The sequence below is a fragment of the Salvelinus sp. IW2-2015 genome, linkage group LG1, assembly GCF_002910315.2.
Source record: "Salvelinus sp. IW2-2015 linkage group LG1, ASM291031v2, whole genome shotgun sequence".
Lineage (NCBI taxonomy): Eukaryota > Metazoa > Chordata > Actinopteri > Salmoniformes > Salmonidae > Salvelinus > Salvelinus sp. IW2-2015.
Genome location: NC_036838.1, coordinates 3,860,287 through 3,875,117, shown reverse-complemented (window position 1 = coordinate 3,875,117; position 14,831 = coordinate 3,860,287). Strand labels below are relative to the sequence as shown.

The window sequence follows — 14,831 nt, the reverse complement described above, 5'->3', positions numbered from 1 at the left end:
AAAATAAATAGAATGCAGCTAAGCACAGTCAAAATCCTAGAGGAAAACCTGGTTCAATCTGCTTTCCACCAAACACTGGGAAATGAATTCACCTTTCAGCTGGACAATAACCTAAACACAAGGCCAAATCTACACTGATTACCAAGAAAATGGTAAATGTTCCTGAGTGACCGAGTTACAGTTTTGACTTAAATCTGCTTCAAACTCTACGGCAAGACTTGAAAATGGCTGTAAATTTGCAAAGATTTTGAAAAGCATGTTTTCACTTTGTCATTATGGGGTATTGTGTGTAGATGGGTGTGAAAAAAAACATAYATTTAATGCATTTTGAATTCAGGTTGTAACACAAAATGTGGAATATGTTAATGAAAATGAATACTTTCTGAAGGCCCTGTATCATTCATTTTTTACTGAAAACGTGAACCAGAGTCAATATTTCATAATTTGATACAAAACAAAATACATATGTATCCTATTATGTTGCAGTCCAAGCCATAGACAAAATGTACATGCATTATTGATACAAACTCAGAGTTTTAAAAACTGCTGCTTCAGAGAAAGAGAAGAAGATGGCAGTAAGTAAGTAAACCACTTCCCGCCGTTCTGTCTGTGGTCTCTGTTTGTCAGTTGATTTGAAGTCACTCCACCAACATGCTGTGACAGGAAAGGAATTAACTGAGAGAGGGAAAAAATAAAAACTTTAGAAGAAGAGGCTAATAAAACAGTGAAGAGCAGTGATGTTGGATTGGATTTAATCCGTATTTTCATTGGTATGACCGACAACAGTTAACAAGTGTTTCCTCTCATTTGGCAAAAGTAAGAGAACCAGCTATGTATTTGGGCACCACTGAGCTTTGATAAGGCACCTACACTGCCTGTAACATGCAGAAGATGAAAGGATATGATACTGTTTTGTAAATTGTGGTCTCTTGACGATTGAGAATTGAACTGATACTGAAGGTTTTATAAAGAGGTTACAGTAGATTGTGTATGCATAACARTTAAGAGATACAATCTGTGCTATAGAGACCTGTTGCCAGTAGTTTACATAGGATGACATAGGAGCCTACATGGTGACCAGACCAGTGACAATAATGACCATTGCAATGGTACCACATGCCACTGTGTCACCATGGGGTCAATAAGATGGGTGACATGTATTGGTGAACTCAGCTTTGATGTTTTTTAATGATCCATAGTTTATTCAGTTATAAATGATTTATTCTTTTTAACACGCAATCTATTAAACAAGTGGGCTACTGTATTGTAAGTGACTAGCTGCTAGTAATGCATTGGTGCATTGCGACATAATTCTTTATAGAATTGCTTTGAATAAAGTTTTTCTGAGAGTAAGTTGCAGTGGGCAAACATTAGAGCCATTTGAAATACAAGTATTATACACTGAGACAACCCCAAATGATGTAACAAGAGTGTTCAAAGAGTTGTCAACTTTCTAATGGKTCCGAATGTTGTAACGTAWGTGAGCCATGCCCATGTACCATCTTCAAAGGAAAGACACACACCGAAAGAGGGCGGAGCCTGCGAAAAGAAAACGATACATAGGCTATTATAAACTTTGCCACCATTGAGTATGCTTACCTGTACGTGGAAGCGTTGTCTTGTCTCACCTGAACTGCTCGAGATGGAGGGAACTTTATGATATACCAGGATATCTATTTCTTTATTCAAATTTTTTTTTTAACAAAGGGTTTTACTTGACTTCTGCCAAGGTGATTTATTTATTTTCATACCAGTGAATATAATAGGCTACAAAAAGCTATTCCTACATCGCGTCGGGAATAGAACTACGGGCACCATTGGATAAACAGGTAGCTATATATGTTTCAATATAAACGTTTTTGATTCATAAGCATCGCATTGTTAACCAACGAGGTAACCGTTGCATTGTATTTTTTGTGTAGTGGAACAATATCGAAGTGACGGGTACATCCTTTTGACAGTTGCATGAACAATGAAACAGAGGACTGTACCTGGAATATCTAGAACCACTTGAAATAAAGGAATATGGCAAATATTTAAGTATTTGTTTTTAAGAAAAAGTAAGAAAAAAATATTGGAAATATCTGTATAAGTATTTATTATCTTCAATTTGTATTTTAATTTAGATTTGGAAAGACATATTTCAATTCATAATTTGTAATGAAAGTCATGAAGTCATGAATATATATATATTATTGTAGGCCTTATTCAAATTCATTCCCCACTCATGGAAAGGATTGGGTTTGAGTGACAGGTTGTGCATTTGATACCATATTTGAAAATAGTATAATTTGTACAATTTGCATCAAAATAAAGTAGAATRAARTWGAAATTTGAATAAATCTCCTTTCCAGTTTGAGTTAATATTTAGGGGGATGTTTCCTGGTCCCAGATTAAACATAAAGCAGGAGGTAGAGAGTCCCTAAAAGGTTTTCACCACCCCAAAGACCTCGATTTATAAATTGGTTATCGCACACAGGGGTATYCATTATGATTGAGGGAAACAATTAGCACCAGTAATCTGTATGCCTTCCAATGTTGAAAAGCACACTGAGGATGATGGTGAACCATCAAAACCATCAAAATCAACTATCAAAATCAACGAAAAAGCATTTTAGGAACTTTTTTTATAGTCATTTATTTTTTACAAAAATGGTATTCCAGTCATTAGAATATGTTATAGTGAATATTTTACCAATTTGTATAGGGGAGTAGCCTATCTTGCACTCTCTCATACAATATATTCCAATACTGTAGTAGACTACAAAACTACAGTATGAATGTTATGGTGACTGAAATGCATAACGAGGTGACTTTTAGTTGACAAAAATAAAATAACATTACATCATGCCTCATATAGACCTGCGTAGGCCTGATTTCTCTTCAACCCAGATTGATCCAAGACATTCAGGACYTTGATAATGTATCTGTAATCAACAGGGGCAGGGAACAACCCATTCAGTGAAAGGGAATGATATAATCCTAAGTGATTTTAAGTACAAAAAAAAGAAACAAGAAATCACGAATGTCAGAACTMATCCAGCTGACAACCCAAATAACACTGTATTAGAAATCCAAATGCAATCTATGCGTATATACACCAAAAACAATATGTACAGCAGTAGATCGAGAATCCAGTATATGTAACAGAATGCAATGTACAGTAGTAGATACAGTGCCTTCAGAAAGTATTCACACCCATTGACTTTTTCCACATTATTGTTATGTTACAGCCTACATTTAAAATGTATTCAATTTAGATTTTGTGTCACTGGCCTATACACAATACCCCATAATGTCAAAGTGGAAAAATGAAAAGCTGAAATATCCTGAGTCAATAAGTATATTATGGCAAGCCTAAATAAGTTCAGGGGTAAAAATGTGCTTAACAAGTCACATAATAACTTGCATGGACTCACTCTGTGTGCAATAATAGTGTTTAACATGATTTTTGAATGACTACCTCGTCTCTGTACCCCACATACAATTATCTTTAAGGTCTCTCAGTCGAGCAGTGAATTTCTAACACAGATTCAACCACAAAGACCAGGGAGGTTTTCCAATGCCTCACAAAGGGCACCTATTGGTAGAAGGGTAAAATTTAAAAAAAGCAGACATTGAATATCTCTTTGAGCATGGTGAAGTTATTAATTACACTTTGGGTGGTGTGTCAATACACCCAGTCACTACAAAGATACTGTCGTCCTTCCTAACGCAGTTGCTGGAGAGGAAGGAAACCGCGCAGGGGTGAAATCCCAATGGTGACTTTAAAACAGTTACAGAGTTGAATGGCTGTGATAGGAAAAACATGTGGATGTATCAACAACATTGTAGTTACTCCACAATACTAACCTAAATGACAGAATAAAAATATTCCAAAACATGCATCCTGTTTGCAATAAAGCACTAAAGTAAAACTGCAAGAAAAGTGGCCAACAAGTTTATGTCCTGAATATAAAGCGTTATGTATGAATATATGAATATAAAGCGTTATATAAAGCGTTAACACATCACTGATTACCACTTCATMTTTTCAAGCAAGGTGGTGGCTGCATCATGTTATGGGTATKCTTGTCATTGGCAAGGACTAGAGAGTTTTTAGGATAAAAATTAACGGAATAGAGCTAAGCACGGCCAAAATCCTTGAGGAAAACCTGGTTTAGTGTGCTTTCCACCAGACACTGGGAGACAAATTCACCTTTCAGCAAGACAATAACCTAAAACACAAGGCCAGATATACTTACCAAGACGACATTGAATGTTCCYGAGAGGCCTAGTTACAGTTTTGGCTTAAATCGTCTTGAAAATCTATGGCAAGATTGAAAATGTCTGTCTAGCAATGATCAACAACCAACTTGACAGAGCTTGGAGAATTTTAAAAAGAATAATGTGCCAATATCGTACAACCCAGGTGTGCAAAGCTCTTAGAGACTTACCCAGAAATATTCACAGCTGTAATCGCTGCCAAAGGTGACTCTAACATGTATTGACTCAGGGGTGTGAATATTTACACTAACGTTCAAAAGTTTGGGGTCATTTAGAAATGTCCTTGTTTTTGAAAGAAAAGCAAATTTTTGTCCATTAAAATAACATGAAATTGATCAGAAATACAGTGTAGACATTGTTAATGTTGTAAATGACTATTGTAGCTGGAAACGGCTGATTTTTAATGGAATATCTACAGAGGTGTACAGAGGCCCATTATCAGCAACCATCACTCCTGTGTTCCAATGGCACGTTGTGTTAGCTAATCCAAGTTTATCATTTTAAAAGTCTAATTGATCATTAGAAAACCCTTTTGCAATTATGTTAGCACAGCTGAAAACTGTTGTTCTGATTGAAGAAGCCAAAAAAATTGCCTTCTTTAGACTAGCTGAGTATCTGGAGCATCAGCAGTTGTGGGTTCGATTACAGGCTCAAAATGGCCAGAAACAAATAACTTTCTTCTGAAACTCGTCAGTCTATTCTTGTTCTGAGAAATGAAGGCTATTCCAAGTGAGAAATTGCCAAGAAGCTGAAGATGTCGTACAACGTTGTGTACTACTCCCTTCACAGAACAGCGCAAACTGTCTCTAACCAGAATATAAAGAGGAGTGGGAGGCCCCGGTGCACAGCTGAGCAAGAGGACAAGTACATTAAAGTGTCTAGTTTGAGAAACAGAAGCCTCATAAGTCCTCAACTGGCAGCTTCATTAAATAGTACCCGCAAAACACCAGTCTCAACGTCAACAGTGAAGAGGCGACTCCAGGATGCTGGCCTTCTAGGCAGAGTTGCTAAAAAAAAGCCATATCTCATACTGGCCAATGAAAAGAAAAGATTAAGATGGGCAAAAAAACACAGATACTGGACAGAGRAACTCTGCCTAGAAGACCAGCATCCCGGAGTCGCCTCTTCACTGTTGACGTTGAGACTGGTGTTTTGTGGGAACTATTTAATGAAGCTGCCAGTTTCCAGCTACAATAGTCAATTACAACATTAACAATGTCTACACTGTATTTCTGATCATTTTGATGTTATTTTAAATGGACAAAAACAGGGACATTTCTAAGTGACCCCAAACTTTTGAACGGTAGTGTATGTAAATKAGATATTTATGTATTTCATTTTCAAWAAAWTTTCAATAGATTTCTGAAAACATTTTTTCACTTTGTCATTATGGAGAATGAAAAAACATCTATTTAATCCATTTTGAATTCAGGCTGTAACAAAATGTGAAATAAGTCAAGGGGTGTGAAAACCTTCTGAATGCACTGTATATTACAATGAGCTATATGAAGAATACAGTAAATGAATACACAGAGTAAACAAAAGTATAAGATAAACGGTCCAGTGTTTAATGTCTATATATACATGGGACAGCAGCGCTGGCTGTGTGTGTGTGAGTGTGTGTGTGTGTGTACTATGTCTATCTTTGTCTCTTACTACAGAAGATGGCTCGATGGCTGTTGAACAGTCTGATGGCCTGGAGATAGAAGCTGTTTTTCCGTCTTTCTGTCCCAACTTTGATGCACCTCTACTGTCTCTGTCTGCTAAATGGTAGCAGAGTGAACAGACCGTGACTCGTGTGCCCCCGGTGATGTGTTGTGCTGACCACACCACCGTCTAGAGAGCGATTTGGTTGAGGGCGGTGCAGTTGCCGTACTAAGCGGTGATGCAGCCCGACAGAATGCTCTCAATGGTGCATCTGTAAAAGTTTGTGAGGGTCTTAGGGRCCATGCTGATTTTTTTCAGCCGTCTGAGGTTGTATAGACACTGTTGCGCCTTCTTCACCAYGGTGTCGGTGTGGTGGGACCATTTCAGGTCCTCAGTGATGTGCACGCCAAGGAACTTGAAGCTTTTGACACTCTCCACTGGGAGAGGGTCACGATCAACTCCTTTGTTTTTTTTACGTTGCGGGAGAGGCTATTTTCCTGGCACCACTCTGCCAGGCTCTTACCTCCTCCCTGTAGACTGTCTAGGCAGGTTTCCATTGACCCAGGTTTATTCGAMAAAAGGAATGTTGAATAAATCATTGCGACATGTGTAATGGAAACGGTAGTAATAAGCACATTTTTCKAAAGATCGACAACATTTTTATCCACTCGACGGGTGGATATTTATTTTGTCTAACTTTCTTTAATGTGACAAATGATGATGGTAACTGTGTTTTTCAAATAAATGATGATTGACAAATAATTGTTTAYTATCATTTTTAACATAAAGCTCTTCAACCACTTCCTGTTATTCGAAGTAGGGGTGCTGCAGCACCCGTCGAGCACTTTGTTATTCGAAGTAGGATGCTGCAGCACCCCTTTGATAAATAGAAATTGAATACAATTAAAACATTTTATAAATCACAAAATGTTATTACTCCTGTGTGAACTAGAGCTTTACTACTCCTGTATGAGCRAACAAAAAAAATACTCCTCAGTACAAGTTACATAGCTACTTGTGAGTTTGAGTAGACTACTGATCAATCAGTGTATGGTAGGCCTACACAATAATCACTATACTAGCCCTACTTGTGTAAGCTCAATCTTGGAGATCAATTTAGGGCTTATTGTCAAACAGCTAAATACTTATCAAAAAGAAAGGAGGACCAAGGCACTCTTCATATAATTAATTAAAATGCCTTTATTAGTATGGCATGTTCAATAGAAACAGACGYGTTTTGGCAGCCGTTTTGAACAGTGCCTTGGTCCTCCTTTCTTTTTGATTACCAATTTACCGCTTTTACCAAAGAGCACCTTCTATCTACCAAAATGTACTATTGTGTACCTTAGTAGCGCTTCCCWTCCTCCTCTTTCTACTAGCCAAATACTTACCTCAAACGTAGGTGTTTAAGAARGATACCCTAATTTGTTATTAAGTGTAAAAGGAATTTGGGGGCCAAACCTACCAGAGCACTTGACTTTCTAAATGACATTTAAATGTCAAAGTTGACAGGCAATATGCCTCAGAGGACCCTAAGCCTCACGGTTTTCACAATGGCTAGGGAGTTTTCCCATTCAATGACCATAGAAATGTGAAGGTGTATTAGAAGTTTCTTTCGTAGTCTAATACAGTGAGACAGGAGGTGTCATATCACTTGTGTACTCCATGTCCAACTGTCAACRCATGGGTTGTGCTCCTCTGTGTAGACCTGTCTCGATATGAGTCATGAGGATTTATTGACACGCCAGTTGAGACACTTCCTCTACTCCATCTTCACATTTTGATTGAGTATTTGAATTGGAATTTCATGTCTGTGCAAGAGTGTTTACAAATATGCTCAAATTGGTACACATAATGCGTAACATTTACMACATTTGATGTAAAACCACATGAACATACAACAAATCGAGGTTGTTGCATTTGTCCGTGATACTAGTAGACAAACAACTGTCAGGCAGTGACTATCCTACAGGGATCTTAGTCTTCTATAACGTCTTGGAACCTGTGACGTTATATCACATATCAGACTAAACTACAAGATTTTCTCAACTMAAAAACCATTCAAACACAAACACAGATATTTAGAAGTAGGCGTACGGATACTTCATACTGTACTGACAATTCTAAATGTCTGTGTTTGATAGAAATACATTTTGGATGGTAAAAAGAAAAGTATGGAAATCCACAAACTCCGGTCCATTATCAGTTTTTATTCATTGGTGTGACAGTTAAGATTGGGAATCTTATTCTGCTATTAAATTGTATCTGTACTTTTCCCTTTACTGGCAGAATCAGAACGATAACCAACATGGAATAACCCCAAAGTCAGTTCGTCATCTACCGTGATGCATTCCTCCCCTGGAGCATCTTCTCCTCTCTGGCAGACTAGTAAACCGGGGACTGTGTTAGGTCTTGGTCGGGCAGGTTTTACGATGCAGCCCTGTCGTCCTGCACCTTCCTCCTCCCCGTCTCCCCACCCCCAGGGGCCCCATGCCAGCTGTTACTCTCAGGATACTCTTGAGTGTTCCAGCCGGCCACTTTTGTGAATGGAGGAGGATCGGCCACTCTCTTATTTGTTTACAGGGCTATTATATCAGAGAGCGAACGAGAGGAGGGGGAAGAGAGAGAGAAAGAGGGGGACGCTTCACGCCACGGTGCATCTGACTCACATTCCCCCAAAATTACAGAGCATCGGCGGAGCTCTGGCTCCGGGGCGACGTGAAATAAATCAGCTTGACCTTTAACACCAGACCTCTAATTCTGGAATTCCAAACGAATCGCTTTACGATTTCATTACCACTCAAGAGCATCTCCTCTCTAGTGTCTGAAGAGGGCCATGGGAAGACCAGTYCAAAGCATAGCTCGTAATCCTATTGGTCTTCAAGGCCTTGTTTGTTGTCTCAGCAAATTGAAAATCAATTGAAGGGATCAGCGCTTGAGTTTGGCCCGTGCTCATTGGTAGGGAGTACCCGCACCCCAAACGTTCTACTGCTTGAGTACCAGTACCTAACTTGTACTGATACCCTTTCCATTCCCTTTCAAGCACTGGAAAGGATAAGAGTGAATCTGAATCTCGCAAGTTGTATGCTATCTTTGCAAAGTTTCTGTAAGTTGTGGAAATAGCTTGCTCAGCCTGGCTTTAATGGTTTTGTGGACAAGGGACAGGATGCAGGTCTACCATTGAACCTTGACCCTTCTATTGAAGCTTGATTGTCTGGGTGGACAATGCTGTATGGTCTCTCTCTCTCCCAGATATGGTATCACGACCTAGGATCTTCAGACGAACAAGATAGTAACCTCTTCAGACCCAGACTGCTTTACTGTTTCCTGCAGTAAAAATAATGGCATATATTTGGGGGGTGGGCGCCAACTTATAATTTTGGGCCAGAACATTTTTGGAATCATTTTCGTGTTTTGAACCAAGTAAGCGTCTCCTGTAGATAGAGTTACAGCTTTTTGACAAAAAATGACTCTCGACTCCTATAGTTTGAACAGGTGCATTCCATCACCTCTCAAAATTCTAAGGTAACCTCATTTGTGGGGTATGTATTATAGCATTTCTATGGTCCATTGGAGTTTACGCACTGCAATGCAATGGGGGACAAGATGCTGACTTTCTTAGAGCATGCTGCCATAATTATTGTTCAGCATTGTTCTTGTGTTATTGTTGGACTTGTGTTCGCAGGCTCCTGAAAGACGTCAGTCAGCAACTGTGGATGCATGCTGCCGCCAGTGTGTAGGAGGCGGGTTTTTCATCGCATCTTTTTTTGTTAGTCGCCTCGGAGGGATGTTGTTGTAAATCATGTGTGATTCATAAAAAAACTGGTTCTACTGTCTGCTAGGCTTCATCTCCGAAAATCTCAGAGACGTACAGATACTGTAGATCTTGGCCCGCAGCCATTACCTCCCTGTATCTTCTTCCTTTTTACCTCCGTCTCTGCACGGGGCTGTTCCTGTCAACACTCCTCTCTCTCTTTCTCGCTCTCCTCCTCCTTCCTCCGCCACCTTTCGTATTTATCTCCACTCTGCCTCTCCACAGGGCTGCTGAAGTTGTTTTCTTTGTTTTCTCTTCGACTCTCCTCCACCATGGGAAGTACCTGGCATCCGATGCATTTGGCAGGTTTCTGTCCGGACACGTTTCCCCTCGTCTCCTTCCCCTCATTTTGTCTGCTCTCTCCTCGGCCACGCAGCGTGAGAACTGGGGTGGGGTGTCCATAAAGACGGGGGCGTGTCTGTTGTGTTTGGGGGAGGGGTTACACGTGCTTGGAGGATTTGAGATCAAGTATTTGCATGTTTTGTGTTTGTTACATTGAAGCCCAACAGTATTTCAAGTCATCTGGCTAGAAGGAGTAATCTTACAAGAATTTACAACACCATTTTACAATTTGACATTCAGTTTATTTGCCCACAGGTCTGTAATCGTGAACAGGACCCTCAAGCTCTCTATCCAGCCATGTGGTAGTCTACACATCTTTACCCAGTTATCAGTCAGCCCACCACACCCCGGACCCACCTGGCCACCGCTCACTCCTCACCAAACTCAGCCTTCAACAACAGTATCCCACAGACAGCAGCTGGTCTCATGGCCCACCCCTATGAACCCTGGTTACGGACAGCACCCCCTGGTGGCAGCTCAGACGAGATGAACGTTCCCTCATGGTGGGACCTCCACACCGGGCCAGGGAGCTGGATGGACCTGCAGGCGGGCCAGGGTGTGGGCTTACAGGCAGTTGGTCAGAGCTCCATGGGGCTGCAGTCCTCCCTGGGACCTTACGGCTCCGAGCCCCAGCTGTGTACTCCTGCTCAGTTAGCCCAGCTGGCCCCAGCCTCACACTCAGCTCACTCTCACCTCTACCCCCAGGATGGCTTCAAGATGGAGCCGCTGGGAGGACCTGAGCTCCTGCAGCCGGAGTCATACTCCCTGGAGGAGCCACAGGAGGGTGCCACCTCGGTCCGGCCCAAGCCCCAGCGCCGCTCTGCCTCCAGGGGCTCGGGCCAGTCTGTGTGCCGGTGCCCCAACTGTGTCCACGCCGAGCAGATGGGCCAGAGCACCGATGACGACCGGAGGAAACACATGCACAACTGCCACATCCCGGGCTGCGGCAAGGCCTACGCCAAGACCTCCCACCTGAAGGCCCACCTGCGCTGGCACAGCGGGGACCGGCCCTTCGTCTGCAACTGGCTCTTCTGCGGCAAGCGCTTCACGCGCTCCGACGAACTTCAGCGACACCTGCAGACGCACACCGGCGCCAAGAAGTTCAGCTGCACCATGTGTCCCCGCGTGTTCATGCGCAACGACCACCTGGCCAAGCACATGCGCACGCACGAGTCTCCATCCGGGCCAGGGGAGGAGAGGATGTATGGAGAGGGGGGCAGAATGGGGAAGAGCTTTGACACGCCTTCTCCTCAGCCCTCCCACGCCACTGCATCTGACACAGAGGCACCCCTTAAGCAGCCGAAATGTGAGAAAGACCCCTCTGGGACAGGACAGTCCAGCTAACTGTATCCCGTCCACATCTGGAATGCTATACAGATCATGTAATGTCAGTAGGCTACAATCAGCCCCTTTCTATCAGACAGAGAATCCATAGTTTATAATACATGTAGTCCAGCGGAGGTAGAATCATAGGTGGTTTTATATTATAAATTGATAGTTTATTTCTACCAGATGCATTGAACAACATAAGGCAACAAAGGGCCCCTCTGATTTTAAGAATGCATCATATCACATATAACAGCACCATACAGCATAGACAGACATAAAACCAAAGAGCATATGTTACATCACCAACAGAGGACAAGCTGTCAAGTGCCTTACTGGAAGGATATCCATCTAAGGAATCAAGGAAAATGATTTTTTAGATGATCTCTTCCATTTAAAGATAGCTTTGGTGGCAACCAAACCAGAGCCAAAGCTTGCTAGCTGCTAGGACTTCCATTGCTGCTACTACTATTATACCATCCATCCACAGAGACTTTGAGAACGAGTTAAACTGAAGATGGTGCTTGATGTGTTTACAGTAAAACTACTAGCTACTTGGAGAGATATTTATTTCCAGGAAGCCCTCAATCTCTCCAGTCTCCACTGCACACATCTAACTGAATTTAAGGCAATGGAAGTAGAGGGTTAGAATATGTTGGTATGTTGTGTTGGCTTCCTTTTCCCACCCTTTAACCCACCCCCTTGACTTGCTGTGTATGATATACTGTATGTGAGTGTATGAACATGTCACTGGAAAATTCCACACTTTATTTTTGGTTTTGACCACGCACAATGTTGGCGTCAACCTTTTGCCAAAAAGCACCACAGTAAGCACCACTATAATTCAGTTTGGTGCAGTATGTGGGCGGTGCGAATACAAAATAACTGCATTTGCTCTGTAGATGGCAAATGAATTAAAAGTATGGCACTTGAAGTGCAGAGATGTCCCACTACAGCACATTATGGCATGGTATTCATACTCCATGTTTTATGTCAAAAATATATTTTCTGTTTAATGTACAGTAAGAAGACATCAATTGTGTTATCAATGTATTTCACTTAAACGCACCGTATGTATCATCATGTTTAAATATCCCTCAACTGTGACTGAAAAGCACCGTTGCTCCTCTTTTGACACTCCTTATCTCGGCTATGCAGGTGTGAATGTTACATGATGGCAGCCTATCTCATTCACAGGGAATGTGTAATTCCATGGTCTTGTCCCTGATAGTGTATGATCCACACAATACTAAGTTCACACTTCACAGAACCTACTGTAGTAGCAGGTTGATGAGGATTTCCTCGGACAAAAGACAGGCTGGATACATCACTAATCATGAAATGTACGCTAGACTGAAATGTGAGCTGAACTGAAATCCCTAGTTGAGAGGAACTTATGTAAACCATATTTTGTCACAACAACAACTTCCGGGATAAGCAACAATTCCTCCTCCAAAGTTGTTCAAGCATAACGCCAAAAACAGATAGAGTGGAATTGTTTAGAACCCATTTTGATATTAATAGTCATAAATAATCATTTATATCTTGATAGAAGATGCACTTCGATAAAGTTTTAGGAATCCAGTATAGACCTTTCTAAAATAGGCTTAGGCCTGTGTGTCGTGGTTTAGGCTTCTTAGCTTATAGTAAAACAAATTAGCCTTGTTAGGAAAACATGGTTGCATTTTGAGTAGTGACTTAGTAAAAATGTGCTTAAAAGGGTCTAAGCTGAGGTTTAGCTATGTAGAGATCTCTTACTGAGGTGTTTATTGTAGCCCCCATTAGAACATCCCTAAATAAAATAAAATATGTTTTTTGATGGTTTACTTGCATTTTGTGTATCAAATGTGATGAAAGGACATCACTTTGAGACTCATCTATTGCAAATCACTTGGGGCCCGATTCAGACTTAGGAAATGTACGCCTTTGCTACACACGTCTTTCCTACGCACTTCACAGTAGTTGGTATTCAGTCATACCTTATGCAGGTGCGGTTCCCTTGCGCAAGCTGATACATTTAATTAAACCGATGAAAACCCTCCCACTTGCTGGCCAATAGATTTTGCTGTGGAGTTTTCTTTCAATAGGGTTTCCAGTACATTTATATAAAGCTATCCCTTTAAATGTGGTGTACCTTTAATAGAATTGTCTTGACAGACTCATTAGAATATATGGATAGAACAGTTCAGAATATTATGGATCAACGAAAGAAAGCCATGTAGGCCTAAATACACGCATATTCATCTCCTTTTCAGCACCAATTGGTAGATCTTGTATATTATTTAGGGTTAGGAAAGTATTTATGAATAATCAGTTATGAGGGAATTAAGCCAAGACAAGGTTCAAATATGGCGTATCTGAGGGCCTCCCAAGTGGCACAGTGGTCTAAGGCACTGCATCGCAATGCTAGAGGCGTCACTACAGACCCTGGGTTCGATCCTGGGCTGTATCACAACCCTCCGTGATCGGAAGTCCCATAGGGCGCCGTACAATTGGCCCAGCGTCCTCCGGGTTAAGGGAGGGTTTGACAGGTGGGGCTATACTTGACTCGTCGCGCTCTTGCGACTCCTTGTGGCGGGCCGGGCGCCTGCAGGCTGACCTTGGTTGTCAGGGTTTGGCGGGTCAGGGTTTGGCGGGTTTGGTTGGGGAGTTGCAACGATGAGATAAGATCAAAATTGGGGAGAGAAATACTAAAATAAAAAGAATATGCCGTATCTGTAGACACATAGCATGCTATTCTCATGCTTAAGTTCAAGGTCAGAATACCTGTAGAGAGAAAAGTGCATAAAAAGGGAATTACATTCCCTACTACACACGCTTAACTCGGGTCGGAATTCCCCTGTTGTAGCTTTGCATTTCCAATAGGCCTACCTAGGAACACTTGATACATGTATTAAAAAGGCCTATTGGCTATCTCTATTATTATTATCATAAATGCTATTATTGAGTTGTATGTGTTAGATAGGAGCAGATTGAAGATTATTCAAATATTATTTAAAACTGACCTTATTTTAAGGATTACTGTAGTATGTTGTCGCAGTAGATATTAATTTAAACAATATTTTGTAATAATTTAAGTACTGCTGTACTATTGCTTGGTTTTAAGACTTACTTGTAATTTTAATAGAGAAATGTCCTTCATGGAAATAAAAATATCACTAAGTAGTATGTTGTCTATTTATTCCGTACTTCATCATGGTTTATTATAAGACTCACTGCTGGAACCTGTGTGTGTGTGTGTGTGTGGTGTGTATGTGTGTGTGTGTGTGTGTGTGTGTGTGTGTGTGTGTGTGGTGTGTGTGTGTGTGTGTGTGTGTGTGTGTGTGGTGTGTGTGTGTGTGTGTGTTGTTGTTCTGTGTGTGAAGTGTGTTGAAGTGGCTGTTGTCTTGAACGCATTCTGTGAGTAAGAGGAGACACAGGGAAAGTTAATGGGAGC

At 41.2% G+C, this 14,831-nt stretch overlaps 1 protein-coding gene across 1 annotated transcript; it reads left to right on the top strand.

The window, feature by feature from the left end:
* Positions 1-1,562: 1,562 nt before the first annotated feature.
* On the top strand, positions 1,563-14,550 carry LOC111950145 (transcription factor Sp6). Its single transcript, XM_023967574.2, has 2 exons — positions 1,563-1,829; positions 10,325-14,550. Exon 2 carries the CDS (start codon positions 10,496-10,498, stop codon positions 11,411-11,413), a length of 918 nt encoding a protein of 305 aa, XP_023823342.1. The 5' UTR covers positions 1,563-1,829; positions 10,325-10,495; the 3' UTR covers positions 11,414-14,550.
* Positions 14,551-14,831: the final 281 nt, after the last annotated feature.